At 37.7% G+C, this 18,758-nt stretch overlaps 1 protein-coding gene across 1 annotated transcript in view; it reads right to left on the bottom strand.

The window, feature by feature from the left end:
• Window positions 1-18,758, bottom strand: part of LRRC27 (leucine rich repeat containing 27) — a 32,987-nt gene that overhangs the window by 3,812 nt on the left and 10,417 nt on the right. The window contains exons 5-10 of the mRNA XM_069797308.1: window positions 17,472-17,624; window positions 11,425-11,668; window positions 9,806-9,895; window positions 7,813-7,906; window positions 1,954-2,084; window positions 4-130 (exon numbers count right to left, since the gene is read on the bottom strand). Of these exons, the coding sequence (XP_069653409.1) occupies window positions 4-130; window positions 1,954-2,084; window positions 7,813-7,906; window positions 9,806-9,895; window positions 11,425-11,668; window positions 17,472-17,624 (839 nt within the window). The remainder of the gene's footprint in view (window positions 1-3; window positions 131-1,953; window positions 2,085-7,812; window positions 7,907-9,805; window positions 9,896-11,424; window positions 11,669-17,471; window positions 17,625-18,758) is intronic.

Here is an 18,758-nt window from a genome sequence, read left to right as displayed (position 1 = left end):
TACTGTCTCAATATCTTGTTTTGCTTTCTTCATTTCCACTTGGGACGTTCCTTTTAATTTTTCTCCTCTTGCTTTCATCATTTTTGTGTGCTGTTTGATGCGCTGTTCCAGTTTCTTATCTCTGAGGGATCTAAGTAAACATGGTAAAACTATTATTTCAGTTGTTTTATATTCATTGACCTTTCTGTTTTCAGTTTCACATATTTTAACACGTTTCTGCCAAAAACATAAATACAGACACAGGGAGCAAAACAAACAAATGCTGTGGCTTTGCCTTTGTTAATACGCACTTTGTGGTGTATGCACCACGTGGTGGTCTTGCACTGCTATATCTTACATTGGCTTTTACACTTGCAGGGATTTACTTATTTAGTTAGTTATGTAAATCAACCCCTGGCCTCGCTCAGTGCATAAGCTCGATGGTGTTCTGGGGATAGGTCCGAGTTTGGCAGTGATGCAGAGTGGTTTTGGTGAGTCCTTTGCATGGCTGCTGTAGAAGCTGGAAGACTTTCAGTGAACAAGGCAGTGGAATAAAAAGAAAAAAAAAAAAAAGAGAGGCATACAGTCATGGAAGCTGAATGAGATCCTGTAATTCAAGGCAGGAAACACCAATGGGGAGTTCAGCACAAGAAGCAGGTGAAACTAAACAAAACACTGTAGAAGGTGGCTAACAAAACAAGAATTTGAAGGGACCCAGAGCTGTACCCAACGCAAGCGGCTGAGCCACCTACAGCACATGCCAACCACTTCCCAACTGTCTTGCCTGTAAATTTAAAATCATGTTGGGCAGCAGACATACAAAAAAAGAGTACTACAGAACAGCCCTTCCCAATGCACTAGGGATATTTATGCAGGTACGAAAGTCAATACAAGAACAGGAAATATCAATGACTGCTAAATAAATGTATTTACTGTACTTTATGTGCTCATCAGACCTGTCTGGCCATAGCCGTGGTATCTGTAACCACCTCTCTTCCATATTACGCAGTAGTATAATAATGTATTTTTCCTTAAATTTGATTAAAATTTTCATTGATTTACAGACATCTGTTTAGTAGTTATGTCCTGAGATTATCAACTAGAACATGCTTGTACAGTTAGTCAAGTTACAGCCCCATATAAAGGTACAATAATTTTTAGAAGTGCAAAATGGAGCAAACCGATACATTTTGTAATCAGAAGAACAAACAGAACATTTCAAGCTTTCCCCATATACGTTAAAAGCAAACAGACCCCCCCCCCCCCCCCCCCCGAAACTTAATTTGAATACTTTCTAAAAATAGCATCAAACATTTTACAGGCTCTTAAGAATTTGGGACATGTTCATACTTCTCCCCTCTCTTCTTTTTCTTCTTCTTTTTTTTTTTTTTTAAACCCTCAAAAAGAAGAATGATTTCAAGTATTTTCCAGCCCAGCTGACAGACTAGAACAACCAAGACAAGCATGTAAATTTATACTCCAGGACAAGCCTGTCAAGGTGAGGCCATCAATCAGTTGAGATTTGTTTAGTTCATTTTGCAAAAAGGACCAGAGATACTAAATTTCTGTTCAGCCCTCTGGCTCACACTCACTGTATTAAGATGATATAGAGATACTATAAAATAGTTGGTTTATTATTAAAATAAATTATTACTATAATAAAATAGGAATTGCTTTAACAGCATGCTTCTTGTCTTGGTATTGCATTGTACATGAAGGAGAAAATGCATATAGCTCAGGTGCAAGTCTCGAAGCGCTAGTGATTATCTATTAAATTTTTATTTCTTTCTAAAGTAAGCCTAGAATTAACTTGCTTATTTCTCTTTTAGTCACTGTGTTTGTTGATTAGGGTGCAAGATTTTTTTACTTCACAGGACAGCAAAAAAGAAATACTTTCATACTGACAAAATTAAATGTAAGTCATCAGTAGCGTTACGTAGGAAGTATTTATAATCTTATCTTTTTAGCACTCGCCTTGTAGCTTCATCTTTTGCTTTCTGCAATCTCTCTTCTATTATTTCAGGTGTATGGTCCTGTTTCTCAGCTCCCTCTTTCATGGTGTGGTAACCGATGTTATCAGTAGCGTACGATGCATGTTTTGGTATCTACAGCAAAACAGAATGCTAACGCATTGTATGGAAATAATAGCTATTAAAGACTGGTTTCATACTGAAATTAAAAATGTAAAGGCCGTGGTTCTTCGAAGCCATGGTTAGTGCCCAGGGACTGCTGGGGAAATGCTGAGGCTGGTGGTGGGTGGCTGAGCCTCCCAGGCAGCACCCAGGGCCAGGCACCAGCGAGCACCACAGCAGGCTGTAAAACCCACTGGGGACACCCACTTAGGGAGATGCTTTCCATGTGTTTTCCCCACTTGCCACACAGCATGAACATGCTTCCATTTCTGTAAGGGAGCTTAACGTAGAGTCCAGTAAGTCGAAAATCAAAGCTGTGAGAAGGCTTGAACACCTTTTCTTTTTCTTTTTCTTTGTTTGTTTTTAAGTGAAATAATAATGATGCTGTGGAGGCCAATGGGAGTTGCATAATGACTATGCTCAGGAGTTCTGCTACAGCTACAACAGCTGAAGTCAGAGTTCTATAATCGAATTCTGCATTTTGTACTCTTATGTTTTTATTGCCTTCAATTAAGTGGTAAAATTCACAGATGAAACGCAATATTTATTTCATATTTACTTACAAGAGTCTTATTTCCCCAAGATCTGGAGGGAAAAAAACCAGACAAACCAAATCCGTTTAAAGTATTTAAATTCAGATTAATGCTGATGCTTTACATAAACTCCCACCATAAACCAAAAAACTTAAAAATACTATTTAATGACTTCAGAACAAACTATGCAGACCAAAGTGGCCTCCACCCTCCTGCGAGGGGCCGGTAACTGTGCCAGTTACATCTTACGCTCCTCAGATCTCGTAAAACTTGCTGCACCGACGGTCTTTCAGAAACTCTGAACTTCGGTCTGCATGGTTTGTTCTTTTTCAGTAAGATCTTACTTTTTTCCAGGTAGATATGCATTTACCTTTAATTATAGCTGAAAGAGATATTTGCTTGACCTCTTATTACTGAAGAACAGGAAAAGGACTTTCACCTGTAACTTCAGTAGCCATGTTCAGTAGCTACATGTTTAGTAGCCCAGTAGACACAGCTATCCTAATGGCACAGTTGTACTTCATAATGATACCTGAGCTTCAGGAACATGGCTCAATGGCATAGAACTGCAGCCTGAGTTATCAAAGAAGTTAAAAAATAGCTTGTGGTGGTCAAGTTCATAAAACTGCCATCATCCCATTTTGGGACTGTTAACTCAAAACCTTCACCAACATGGCAGCATGGCCCTTGGGGATTACCTGAACTGATAACTAGAAACAACTGAAGATGTTTCAGCAATATGTCTTCCATTTAACTAAAATATAAAGTCAATTTTGTGGAAAAGTATTAGTCTTAAAAACACGTTACCGAGAAAGCATACTTAATGTACTGGCTGTGTATAGTGGCAACACCCTGCAAGTCCAACCCTTGTCTGCAACGCAAGTAACAGATCACCAGAGCCTGGGAACAGGGAGGGCAACTACCTGTTTTCTAATTGTTAGCCAAATCTGGGGAGAAAAAGTAGGTAAGGCAATAGGGCCATTTGGTAAGAAAACAGTAGTTCCAGGAGAGAGGGTGGGAAGAGGTTCAGAAGAGCCGACACCTTGTGTTTGGGATACAAAAGATGGGCAGCTTCAATGTCCTCCTCTGCCCCATGAAGAAGCAGCTGGCACCCTGCCCTTACAGCCTTCTGCCAGATGTTCTGACCACTGGGCTGCACAGTCTCTCTCTCTTTATATCAGAGGATATTCAGTTATTTATAAATACAGCTCTAGTGGGAAATACTGACAGATACTGACTCAATAGCCTTGTGGAGTCACCTGTGGAAGAGCTAAGTCAATGCCCTACCTCCACATTCAACTCACATTCCCTGAAACCTGGTCCTTAGCACTTGGTTGTAGGGTTAGGCCCTTCCCTCAGAATTTTCCAAATAAAGCTACAAAAAAATTTTGGTTTCGTTCTGCCAGGTTGAATGCCTTTTAAAAACTCAGAACTATTCTGTGAAGCCAAATTATTCCCAGACAAACCACCTTACCTATACTTCCAAGTTAATAAATTCCCAAGGTTTTGCACTAAGAAAAATTACTGAGGTAGATTTGAAATATTTTATAGGCACTTCATTTTTCTCAGTGCAAAAGCTTACCTCCAAACTGGCTTACAATAAAACTGCCAATTATATTTTAATAGTATTGCCTATGACTATGCTTTGCTGCTGCAAAGAAAGTCAATCAGCTAATAGGACAATGCTATAGAACAAATCTGTTTCCAGAACTGTCCCTTATGACATTATCAATTAAGGTGAAGACAGAGCAGAAATAACACGGCATGCTCACGTTGATCTGACACATACACACAAAAAGAGTACTTACTTTGGGGAAAGCCAAGGTATGCAATGGCAGCCACAAGCAACCATTACTCAGCTATCCGTGCCTTCATCATAATTACTGAAAACTAGGATTCTAAATCCAAGACGACCCCATAATCTTAGGAAAAATATTTTACATTTTATTAAGTAAGGGTAGCTGCCTTGTGTTCCTCCCTGCCCCATTCCAACAAGAACAATTTGAAAACTAAAATCTTTTGGGTTAGGTAAAGAATATTCTCTGTAACACGCAAGGAATATGAAAACTGCTTCTAACAAGATGATCAGAGAACAAAAATTCATTAAACTCGCGAGCAAAAATTAGAGATTGTTAACATAAAAATATAAGAATGTGTTGCAAAGCTCTCATTAATTTCAGTATTTATTAGGTGTTGATGTAAACTACAGCCAGGGTAGGTACACTGGTTTGTGTGTGGTCCTGTGGTGCCATCCCGTGTTCAGTGCGTGCACAGGCAGGTACCCACCTTCCAGAACGCTTCAACTCATACATACAGCCTTTACGTCCTGTATCACTTATGCCATTTTAAACCCATCCTTTGTTCTCCCTGTGTATCTATATCACTTGTATCATTGTAAGTACCTAAATAGGTTTGTTTTGTTTTGTTTTTAAAGAAGAAAAAGCTTTTACAGGACAAATTCAAGAACTGTTTTCTGTGAGTGAACACATTACTCTCCCCATTTATCTATGTAGGAACACGGAAGAGAAAAAATGAGGAATATTTAAATGTATCATGTAACAATATACTTACTCTTTCTTGTGTCATTCAAAATTCAATTCCATTCTATGCTACCCAAACTTCTGTAGTCCTAAAACCAGCTGTCAATTTGGCCAGAACCAAGACCTTTGTACTAGAGAAAGCAGACCACACAGCTTCAACAAGGTAAGCGGAACCCCTGGGAGCTGTTATCCATCAGTAAAGTTCTCAGGGCTTCAGCAGGAATTCAGCTAGGAAGTTTTCAGCAAAAAACAATCTGCGTGTTCAGATCTGACCCCTACTGTTCATAGCAGAAAGATGCATTTTTCTCACATAACCTACTTCTGGTCATGCTCCTGCTTTGAGTATTGTGAAATCACCCTTTATGTTGAATATTGCTACACAACAAACCAGTTTCCGGAACTGTTGCACTCACATTATCAGCTTAAAGCACAGATAAAGCAGGAAATAAGTGACCCACGTTGGTTTGATCCACATACACGAGCAGGATAATTTTTCACAGGAAGGCCTGTGTTAAATTAGTTAAGCATAAGTAAATATTATTAATCCCAGCCAGTAATCAGAATGAGCTACTGGTGCCAGTAAAGTCACGGTTAAAGTACTGCTGCTTACTTCGGGACGACCCAGCTGCAAGTGACCCTTCAGAACACACGGCCGTCCTTGCCCTGCAGCCCACGTCGCCCGCACGCACAGAAACCGTCCTGCAAACCTGTTTTGGCACCACAGCAAGCCTACTTTGCTTTTGCTTTATTTCTGTGGTAAGGCTGGCCAAAGACATTATCAGAGATAGAAGCATTACATGTATGTATTTATTTAACTTCCAGACAACAAAAGGCAGCAATGAATAATCACAGTCTAAGAAAATCAGGTTAAAAAGTCTGGTAACTGAAACTTGGGTAACAACTTTGTTGAAGATGGATGAAATGGAATAAAATCCTGCTCATACCACTTTTCCAGCCATCAGTTCCAAAATGTTTTAGCATTGTATTGTATATAGTATCCTATAGAAAAAAATCTGTTTAAATGAAAATTTCTGTTTTGCTAAAGTAACCGAATATGATCTTTAGCACTGCTGCTCAGCAAGAGGGAGGGGGACTGTTGACAGACTGCTGCCTTGCCAGCAGGTTGCCTCTGGTATATTCCCATGGCTCTGCATGTTAAGTAAAGTTCTGCTGCCAGGATTAAGAAATACTGCTTAATTGGTGGAAAATGTCACACTACGGGTGAGTAGAAAGGTGAAAAAGGGTTGTATTAACATCAATAAACTGCCCGAGTCAGAAGCCCAGGTTCCTGCAGAGTCAGTGAAAATGGCAGACGACTAGGCTCGCTACTGTCAGGTGCCTGCCTTTACCTGTGCGCTGTGAGCCGAGGCTCCTAAAGTCAGCACCTATGTTAGATGCCTATAGTTAGATGGTAAACCTATGTAATCTCCTATTTGATAAACTGCAGTTCAGAAAGACATTTCTCCAAGCACCAATGCATTTAGCAACACAATTTGGCTTAGTTTCAAAAATTAGTTTAAAAAAACCAAAACAAAACAATAAAAAACCTTGTAAGCTGGATATGGGGCTGCTTTGGTTTTACTTTTAAAATATATATAAAAAATTGTTTGGTTGTGTCAGATATTGAATTGCAAGTTTTCCTACATTTCTAGAAAAGTTGTAATCTGATATACAAGGGTCCTTTTTTAATTGGTTGAGCACCAGGTATTGCTAAGCAGGTATCAATAAAATGTAACACTAAACCTGTACAAATCCCCTTTTTTACCACTGAGGGATGTAACTCACTATAATTTAAAACTGCCTGACATGTCAGAAAAATTTGGATATATTTCTACACTTCCAAGGTTAGAAGTAGTATGCCCAGCAATCATGAAACTGAGATGAAAGAATTCATCACAGCAAGAGGAAAACTCTCACAGCATTTCAAGTTCCTTCAGTGATCATCTCTAACTGCCTTACTCAGTGTCTGTGTTACAGTTCATTTTCACACCACAGCACTGGAAAAATCATGTGTATTCATTTTCAGCATCTCATCTTTTCCAGTGCTGTATTTTAAGGAATGAGAATCTAATGGCAAAATGAACGGGATAATTTTTTTGACATTTTTTGTTTTAATGTTTGTTACTTTGGGGAAAAAACTTTTCAGGCCTTTGAAATATGCTCAGAAGGGAACCAGAAGTGAGGTCCCCTCCTTTCATATGCCAGCATTTACAAATTCCTGGGGGAACCAGAAAATCCAGCCGACTTCAAATTCAGTTTGGCAGAGGCAACATCTCATATCGGAGGCGTTCAATAATTTAAAAAATCATATTTCAACATACGCACTTCTGTTTTAACGCCTCCAAGTAGCCTGATTATTGGAGCCACTACAGATTTTGAATAGCAGTTTGAAAGATCTGGCAACTCCTACACTGCACATGGGGCTGCAGCACTTCACACAGCAGCCATAGTCCACATGGATATTTGAGAAAGGGTCTGCAAAGCCATTGCCAAAGTGCTGGCATTTAAAGTCCTGGTTTTCTCTTTTATAAGTTTTGAAATATATGGGCTGTAAAGAAAATAAATCAAAGGGTATCATTAATGGATTGTTTTTTCCAGTGTCCTACCTTGCTATTTTCTGCAACATACCATAGCTGCACTTGTAGGTGAAAATCTAAACGTTTCTTTTTTTTCTTTCATCAACTTCGCTTGGCTGCGCCATTCCTGAAGCATTTCTTTATTGCTGAAAAAGTTAATTTATGTCAAACTCTTAAAGCCATAATTTAAGAGGTGAAGGTTACTGCTTTTGTTTGCATGCTTAGCCATTTACAGCTGAACAACATACAATATTTATTAGACATACCGATTCCTAACAAAGAGAAACAAAATACCAGGGGCTTCTTCACGAAACATTAACTTACCAAAGGAAGATGAGAACTGCAAAGACCCACCTGCACTTCCCAGTTTAGTGGAGGAATATAGCAGCAAAGAGCAGGACATAGATTCAAACAAAAGCCAAGCAGAGCAATGAAACCGCTCAGAGAACTGGTGACAAGCTACATGGTTCATCTCTGGACTACAGGTTAAACTTGGTAAGTTTAGACACTGAGTAAATCTGAGTAAACATAAAGAAGTAGACAGTTGTTCTACCGGATAACGTAATCTCACCCATCATGTTTTTAAGGTTCATCAACAAAGGTCTCATTAACATGCTACCTACTCTGATTCTGAATGTCCACAGTGATTCTCCAGCTCTTCTTTGTTTCAGTCCTAAGTTTCAGGCTACATCTCCTTGTACTGCCATTGCCTGGCACATAAACAGAGTAACCCTCTTAATTTCCTCTGTTTCTTTAAAAAATACTTGTCAACTATAATAATGCCTAATAAATACTTTAATAAACAAGACATTGTCCCCAGTCTCTTGTTATGGATGCTTTCCTGAAGCCTTCCCAGCATTTCCTCTTGACCTCTATATTCTATCTGTAACTACTCATAAAGCTAAGGAACACTCCCATCAAAATCCAACAAGAAGCTAAGCGAACACCTCCTTTGTGTCAGCATCTCACCTGAGAATGAATGGGGGTCAGAAAAAAAAAGAAAAGAAAAAAAAAGAGACAGCCACAATTCAAAGGTAGGGCAGGTCATGACACACGAGAGCTCAGCCTTGTTCCCAGTGGTCACTCTACGGCTGTGCACACAACTGGTTAAATAACTCGCAATAGAAGGAGGCTCACTTTTACTGGTCCTGGCCCAAATGATTGCTCACTGCCCAAATCATGAGCACCTAGATACGTGTTTCTTAGGAGCGGGGAATCCTGCTCAACCGACAGTGTTCCCTGCCTGACAGGAAGGGAAAGGCAGACAAGAATTCCCTGGCCCCGCTTCTCTCCTCCTGGTTTTTCTCTCTCTCCTGGTGCAGGGAGGCCCAGGGAGCACCAAAACACACCAGATATAACCCAAACCGCTGGAACACAGAGCTCTGCCATATGCACCCCACAAACCCAGGGAACTTCCCTGTCAGAACACAACCATCATGTGCTTCCCGGAGTGTCACAGAGATATGTTTGTTCTGTAACATGACTTTTATAACTCCAGTTGTAAAAGAAAAAAAGGTATTTAAAATGACACAAATTAGGACCAACGTCTCATTTCTTGGGTCTAATCTGTATTAAGTGGATTGATTTCTGAACAGCAGTCCAAATGTATGCATATAGTGGAAAAATGCTGAAATATAAACAAGTTCTTTCAGCAAAATTTGTTCAATTCATATACTTTTTATACCCTAGATGTATCACATTTTTGTCATACGCAGAGTTTGCCCTCTAGCTGTAGCCTTCTGACAGCCAAGATGAAGTTAACTTTAAGTTTACATGTAATGCAACATAGGAATCAACTGAACTGGATTTATTTTCTGCTCAACCGGAATGGGAATTCATGGAGTTCCATGGCCGAGTTGGTAAGAAGCTTGGTTAAGTCACTTTTCTTGTTGCCTTGGAGGACCATATTTTGTAAAAGGCACTCTCTATATTTCCACTTGTAGTGCAAAATATTTGAAATTACTTCTTTCCTTTTAAATAGTCAACCAAGCAATCTATTAAGAAGCTAAGTAGCAACTTTTAAAAGACAATAACATAATACTTGCTTTTTCCTTTGTTCAAATAAAGCTTGTTCTTCTTTCAGCTCCTTTTCTGCTGCCAATCTGCATTTTTCAGCTTGCTTTGCTTGAATTGTCCTATCATAGAATAGAAACTTAATAAATATATTTCTCTGTGTGGACATCCTCCTTTTAAAACGGACAGTTTGATATTGTTAACTAAATACTACATAGAAAACTAAGCACATTTAATGATGGGATATAACCAAAATGCAGGTTTTTATCTACTAGCAATCCTGCATATGAGCAGTCTGTTTTATTTCCATATAACCATTAAAATATTTAAAGTAAAAAACATGTTTTAAGTAATCCACCAAATGAATTACCTAATACAACCTTGGGCTTGCAGGGGTTTTTATGGTGAGGGAAAAAAGTAAGTACAAACTGTGAATTCTGCAACATTTTTTTCCATACTGTTGATACTTCAAAACAAAAAAATCCCTAAAACGTGAGAGTATCACTATCAAACAGTATGTAAAATATACACCATAAAACACGGAGAATAGTGAGAAGTGGGGCAATGCAAGGTTTGAGATCTGGCATTGAGGCACACCATAGGACAGATGGCCACCCCGAGGTTCCTGTCACTTAAGACAAGCCATAGGCCTAACAGTGAACACAGAATGCACGGGGAAGTCTGTCAATCTCCCACATCAATAAACTGCTGATTATTGGAGATTTCCCTCTATCCCTTCCATGCTAATTAAGCACATGGATTTTTGCTATTGACTTACAGTATTTTATGTTTTCTGGAAGCGACATCAGAGAGATGGAGGCAAACGTGAAAGGGCGAGGAGTGAAAGAAAGAAGGCAAGAAAGAAAATTCACAGTAAATATAAAAATCCCTTTCCTATTTTGAAATGTGAAACCTATTCAAATGGTCAATATTTTAAAAAAAGTCAGCTCTAGTTTATTAAACACTAGTGTTGAGAAATAATTTTTAAGTAACAATAAAAATGTTCATGGTGGGGGGAAATCATCACTATCATGGTAAATATTGACAAAAAAATAAAATTAAGAACACTTCCACTGTGCTTATTCTATCCTATACACAAAAAGGTACTTTCCTTTTTCAGAAAGGATTCACCAATAAGTTCTCCCAAATAGGGTTTGCATTATTTGCATATTGTGAAATATGATTAAAAAGCATTTATTAAATGCTTTGTATGCAAATGTGAAGGAATTTAATGTATTATCTTGTATTTACACATAGTTATTTATCATATTACATATACTAGAAATGAAAATTTAAGTTACCTGCAGGATTCTACAGTTCTTTGTTATTTTGTATTATAAAATTCTATTGTTTTTCAGTAGAATGAATCTGGACATTCAAGAGTACAATTATCAAACAAGGAAGTAAATGAGAAAATATAAAAGATTGATAGTGGTTTTTAGTTTTGGAGAAAAATATTTTAAAATAGAAAATATAAAAGTTGTTTTGTATTCTATATACTTGTCAGAAATACCATTTATTCATCAAATACATATTTGACAGTGAGTACAATGACACATATTAAACTGCTTTTATATTTTCCAGTAGAAATGCAGAGTTTTCCAGCACTTGCAAGATCCTTATCATATGCCATTGCATGAAGCTTAGTCACCTGCAAAGAGTAGCTGACTCAGAGTAGAGGTGTTCTTGCTTTCTGTGGCTTTTCCCTGCTTCAGTAAAATAATGAGTCGCACCTACATGTTCATCAGCAAGAAGTTCTTCTTTTTCATCTTTTATAATGTCTTCTTTCAGCTTCTGAAATCTTAGCTTTTCCTCTTCACTAGGCCACTCATCTGACAAATCCAAACTGGACTGCAACAATTCACTTAAGTTTAGAAATGCCACCTGTTGAGAAGCTATGGGAATTAGAGGGAGATTACTGTAATCCTATGTATCACTTAAAAAACAATGAATTTAAGAAAAACACAGCATTTAGATAGTGTCAGTCAATGACTAACAGAAGTGGGATTCATTGGTCTTTTTTTCTTTTAATACATATTTTATTCTCCAAGATTTTTCACAAGTTTAAAGCAACCTGTGTTCTGGAAAAAAGCAACAATCTAGTGATGGATGTGAGCAGAAGAGTAGCTTCCTTTTGATTGATAATTTATGTATCTCATGATTTGGTAAACTCTTCACCCAGCTTTTTATCAATTCCACCATGCAGAAGCCAATCCAACTTCCAATCATTTTTGTTATGTGCTGAATACTTCTGATTTACAGCAAGTTTAAGAGCCACATGTCCTCAACACCCTGCAGAAATCAAGTTCTCAGAGTAGCATCCATAGCCTTACTCCCTGAAGGTCCCTTGTTGCCTTTACCATGGACATGTGTGACCCAAAGAGCATGGCTCCGTATCACCGCTGGAGCCCCTGCCTCCTCCAGGGCTGACCCAAGACCCATACAATGGAACAGAGAGTCTACCACAGACAGCGGCAAGGTTTAAATATGGCTGTGTCAAATATACTGTATAAACGACACTCAATTCTGAAACAGAGTAGGACACGAAAGTGGAAAATCCCAGCTTTGTACTGGGATCTCTCCTTTGAGGAAAAAAATAGAGTGGAAATTAAGACTCACATAATGCATGTACATATAAGGATTGACTTATATATATATAAGGCTGTATATAACCCTAACTTTTTCTCTCACTTCATTTTTCTGCAGCATTTATAGCCTGCCAATGTAGATTTGGGTATAAATAAGTACTGCATGAACTGTGTATGACTGTAGAGTTCTCTGCATGATGAATAGAAGTTGAAAATATGTTCCATGTATCAGAGGAAGTAAAAAGGCAAAGCAAACGGATACAATAATCATTAACATACTACAAGTGCCCAAATGCAATCTGTGAGTCAAAACAAGAAAGATTTTTTAACATAATCAGTTTAAGTATGTAATGTAATGTAATGTAATGACAAAAACCGAAGACTGATGAAGGCTTTAGGACACCTTGCATTTCATCCCAGCTGGCATCTCAGGTTAAACAAATTTAGCATTATCTCAAATTACACCTTTATAGGTATTAATCTTCACACACAACTGCACTTTCGTATTTACATGACGATGACTAATTCTGGGGTATGTCTACACTGCACTCCAAAGTACACAAACTACAGTTACCTATAAGTTCTCAGGGTACCCCAGAAGTGCCAAGCTCAGCAATAGCTGACCGCCACAGAATTCATCCACCTTTCTGGGCAAGTCCATACCCTAGACCTTCTGCCACCCAAACAATAACCACAACAGCAAAATGTATCGCAGGTCACCTTTGCAGTGTTGAGAGATCTTAAGATACACAAAGGTTTGGTTCTGGACAAACTATAGACTCAGGAGTTTCCTTGAATCGTAAAGAAGAAACACACTGGATTTTATCTCCCTCTTCTTCTCACATTTTAGAGAAAAAGCATTATTCCAAGGCACATTCTGTTATCCTCTGCATGAAGTATGTATATACTACTTCTTACACACTGCTCTCATCCAACATGAACAGATGGGCCACGTGGGAGGGAGCAAAAACTCTTGCATATTACAGAAGGTTCCCAAACTTCATGTGCATGCCCACAGATTCTAAATATTAAACTCCACAGGATTATTTTTCTTTAAATATACCACTATCTAAACTAACATTAAACATGACAACATATTAAGTTACAACACTGTTCTAGAGCATAACTTATAACTGCTTTGTCATTCTAATCTATTGTGTTTGAATCAAGCAGAACAGAATGCAATCCCACATTCTTATGCAGACAAAAATCAGCAGAAAAAAATGCTTTTGATTTGCTATTTTGAAGAATACTAACCAAATCCTCAAAATTTTCAAGATTGTGTACCACTGAAGGGGAGTTAAAAACCAAAATAACTGGAGTGTTTCAAGTATATTACATGTTTATTTTGAAAGGAAGCGTATAACAAATGCATAAAGAACTTGGAAAAACAGCTGCAATAGTTCACTTTACAATACAAACACCACACTACTGTCAGGCACTACTCTGCTAATTTCCAAATAAAACTCTCACTTTGCATACTAACTTGAAGAGTGATCAGCTGTAATTAATTCTAAATTGTTACTGCTGAGTATAGAAAGTAATCTCTGAAAAATACTACTAGTTCACCTCACACAGATAGATAAAAAGATAAAGAGTGGACAGCCTGTTTTCATAGACAGCACATCTTTAAAAACAAAATCAAGAAAGCCTCTTTCAGCTCATGACTGAGCTCCCAACACTATACCAGTATTAGGAGTACAGTACATAAATACACTTAGCCAGATGTCCCCAAGATGAATACTTTCTTCTGTTCAGGGGTTTTACTGCTTTAGTCTAACATTTAAAAAAAAAGACATGCTTTTGTTACTATACTGAATTTTTTACTTTAGGTAACAATTTAAAATGCTCAAAGATAAATTAATTTCCGAACTGTAAAGGGGAGAATTCATATCAGTAAGTACAGTAAGAATGTATACTCCACAGAAGTTTTGCTGAAGTTTTGCATGATTTGCTTACTAAAACTCCACTTGAATGCTAGAGGAAGCTTAGTTTAATCAGACTGAAGCATTCCAATGTACTTCAGCCGTGATAAGGATTTGTTACTAAAACACTTTGAAAAGCCATAAAAGGCATAATTTTGAATATCCAAAAGCCACATTATTCTCACTGAAAATTAATGGTCAATGTTTGGCATTTTATTCCCACTCCCAAGTGTTTTCCTATTTTGTTTCTAAACGTTATTCTGCTGTTGATGGAAATACCAAGTAAACACCTACACTTGGCATTAGGCCTATGTCCAGAAAAACAAATATTAGCCTCCACTACATTAAGCACAAATGAAACTAAGGTTTTTTTCCCTTTCATTGTAGTACTCTTTCTAAACAAACGTATCATAATGCACCAGTAAGCATGACAGATTCTGCAGAAGGTACAGCAAAAAATAAGTTAAATGACTAGTCTATGTTCCTATATTAAAATGCTGGTATTTAACAAAAAAAAAGGCAACCCCAAACCCAAAACACTTTATGAAGCTCACCTCCTTCCACAGGCCACTAATTACCTTCCTAGGAAGAGGACATCTCTTGATTCTTTTTCAGAATGTTTAGCAATGGCCTGTTCCAATTCCTGTAGCATAGGCAATTCTGTGAAATGCAGAACTTTGGGGTTCTAGCTCTATCATTATGACTACATTAAAAATTAAACTAGGACTGGACTTCTAAAACAGTAAGATATATTTAAAAGAACAATCTTTCATCTTAAAAGGTCTATTTTAATATACCACTGGTTTCCTTCCTGGAAGACTCTGTAAATTTTTCCAGATGATGAATTTACACTAATTCTGATATGATGTGGCTTGAAGCAGGTATCAGGAAGACCCGGTGCAGCTAGGTGCTGGGCTTGCTTCTGAGTACTTCTAGTTAACTTCATTCTTGACCTACAATAGTTCTCATCTAGCATGACCCTTGCTTGAGGGGGTACCAAAATCAGTGTGAAACTAACAGAATTTGTGGTCTGAAACAAGCCTTGATTTAGGTCTTCTGAGAAAACAGTTTAACTTACCAACCCACTGAGCTACTTAACTTCTCTAATACGTCATGTGAATCTGTCTGCAGATTACATAGAAAGAAGTTCTCTTGCAAGTATAAAAGCCAAGCTAGGAGAATAATACAGATGGTATCTTAGTCTATAACATCACTTGAGATCATGATGACTTAAAATGTTAAGTAAACAGATTTTTACATATTATGTATGCTAAAACACATGTCCACTGATACGGAAAAAGTTACAGAAACATTAAGCACAGTAATGCAGATAAAACTGGGCTATATAGAAAAATGCACTGCTTGCACTCAAGTCATGCTAAAATGTGGTGACAATTGAAGGTAAATAGTGGTAATTAAGCAATGCTACTGCGATATAATTTGTTTATAATTCTTGTTTTGAGACAAGGTCTTAAAACACAATCATGTGAAGTTCTGGAAATGCGCATGGTTCCCTTTAATGACACCATACTTGGAATTGAGATTAATAAAAAAATATAGTCATTATCTTTACATCAGTATTTTGACTTCACTTTCAGTATTATGGTATTTTGAGCTGATATTTTTATATTTCACCATATTGCTTAGCATTTTAAGTGGCTGATTCATACCCTGAATTTACTGCGTTCCCTTTAATTACACCACATTTTAATACCCCTAATTCCAGTCTGATGCTAATGGTATCCACAGCAATTAGCCTTCATTACAGAAAAGCTTAAGTATGAGAAGAGGTCTTCTGTGGGAATATGCCCACTATTTCTATTATTAATGACTTCTAGAATCTATCAGACCATAAATAATGCAAATTATGTTGCATCTTTTCTTCTCTGCTGACAACTTCTTAATTTTACCCTCCTAATGTAAATTTATAACTGCAATTCTGTGGAAAAAATAGAAAGTGCGATACAGAGCAAATTGTGCTTATCTTTGAAGAATGTGAGCTCAAACACAATATGAAAACACAGAAAATACTATCAGGCTTCTGGTATGTGGATGAACAATATCAAGCAGCTTGTAAAGATTAGTTATGGTGTATTTATAGTGCACTAAATTTTCAAGAAGTAGGTTTGTGCTTCATATTGTATACAAATTTGATAATTACGTCCCTACCTTCCTTATGACACACAGGCAGACAGCAGGAACTTCCTCTGCACACATTTTCATTTTCCTTTAACCAAAGGCTGAGCAGACTGGCAACACAGAGTAAGCAGAAAGCTGGTTCTACAATCCGCCTACAGCTGCCTGACCAGCTGTGCCTCATCACTGCAGCCCTCCTACCTGGAGACTACAGGAGGACACAGATTGGCACTACGCACACTAAGAGGAGACCACTGTCTGCGCCTTCAGCAGCCTCCAGCGCCTGCAATGGCCCTCTGTGCCCCGATGTAGAAGCATCAACTATTTCTCCTTTACCCACCAGGCCTCTGATGGCATCACTGGAGGCAATTCGATTAGCATGACTTCTTGGGTTTGACATCTGTGGGAGGCTGTCAGTCATCTCCTCAGTATTTGCAGCAGTCCAAGTATCTGAACCAGATCATGTCCTGAAATAGGAGCTACACTGACCCATCTGTAATTTTATCGCCTCCACCTTTTTTCTCTAAGCCAGGTACTATATTTCCATTTTTTCCCCAGTTTTCTATTAATTAAGCGTCCTCTTTCATTTCCCTAATACCTCAATTTCCTCTATATCCCCTATAAAATGTCATCTACCTGTATACTTATCCTCTCTACTATTCTTAAGAAGTGCCTGGCATGCACACTAGCCACTTTTCATCTTAATGAAATGGCCCAACATTCCGTTCATGCTTCTCTGCTAATTCTAAAGAACAGCCTCTGCTGAAAACTTTGTCATCTGTTTTTCTAACCACATCACACATAATCCAGACTTCCTCTTATACAGCCTCCTTTTCTCCACTTAGGGAGTTAAGAGTCACAGTTTGATTTTTTTGTCACAGCATTGAAGCATTTCTTTTTCCTCATTTATCCTAGCCAGCAATATCCCTTTCAGATGCAAAGCTCGATGACACCCATTAGTGAAAGAACCCATAAAGAAAGCATCCCTTGCTTCACACTTTTTTCAAAACAAATTATAGTAAATGCATACAAATATATCCCCAACATACCTAAAACGGCTGGCTCCATACAGAGTAGTTTTCCATTACCAGAATCCTGAAGAAAGCACAGGATGGATTTTAATCCCTTTTGTATGATATCTTTAGGTGGAAATTCAAGGGGACAGTGTCTCAGATTCAAGGCTGTCAACGAAGTTAAGTCTCCTGTGAAAACAATATAATTTGCAAACACAGAATCATAGAACAGCCCTGGCTGGAAGCGGCCGTGAAAGATCACGGGGCCTGACCTTTCAACGTTTTGAAAGATGGGCAAGTTTTTAGATATATATGGCAGTTGAGTCAAAGTGAATGACTGGTATTTATTGCGTTTATGATTTCTATGATAATTACCATTATTACATATGCAGATACTATATACTACCTTAAATTATTTATTTAGGCAAGTCTAGTGATTTTTAGGTTTTTGGTTTTAGAGCTACAGATAACTTTTATATATGCATAGTATTACTAATACTGTAACACCCAAGACTATGACTGAATTCCTGATGGGCTTTATTTCTCTCTTCAAATATCAGGCTATTCTGGACAGACTAGAGTGAATTACATTGAAATGTTTGCTTTCTCCTTGAAAGTCACTCCTCAGAACATTAAAGTTGTTGATTTGCTGTGCTTAACTAAGGCCACCTTCAGACTGAGGCTTCTGTGAAAAAATAAGTCAGAGTTGAAACCCAGTTCCAGAGTTTGCACCAGATGTATAAAGAACAAAACAAACGTGTTTTATCACTTCATATACTTTTAACTGAAACTCAAAACTATCACCTTTTCTGTCAGGCACTTCTGCCTTTTCCCAGCATGGGAACATCTCCCTGAACTGAGCCAGAGATGTAGCATGCAGCTGGCAGGTACCCTGCCCCTTGATGACTTCAGACATTTTATATTGTGGTTTCTGAGGCATTTCACATGAATTTGTATAAAACAGACATGTTGTGATTGTTTGCATGCTTTTTCTTTTTTCCTTTTTTTTTGCCCTTATATTCTCCTGTTGCTTAATAGCATTGCAATATTTTTTTTAATTTGATTTTTTAAATTTTAACTATTTAATTTCTCTCTCTAAGCAAATTGTTCACCCCATTCAAGATTAGTCTAGACAAAATGAACTTTCTCACAACAGCTTAGCTAACCAGTACACCCCCCCAGCTGCTGTTCTTGTGCTTTTACTCATGAACAAATGGAATTTGTGGTGTTGATAAATCAGTTTTTTACCCTACATTAATTTTTTCATATGAAAGGAAAGAAAATAAAGATTTTAATTCAAGTTTTCCTTCTTTTCTTTCTAGT

The sequence above is a fragment of the Haliaeetus albicilla genome, chromosome 11, assembly GCF_947461875.1.
Source record: "Haliaeetus albicilla chromosome 11, bHalAlb1.1, whole genome shotgun sequence".
Taxonomy (NCBI): domain Eukaryota; kingdom Metazoa; phylum Chordata; class Aves; order Accipitriformes; family Accipitridae; genus Haliaeetus; species Haliaeetus albicilla.
Note: the sequence above shows the minus strand (reverse complement) of the source record. Positions and strands in the feature narration are given on the sequence as shown.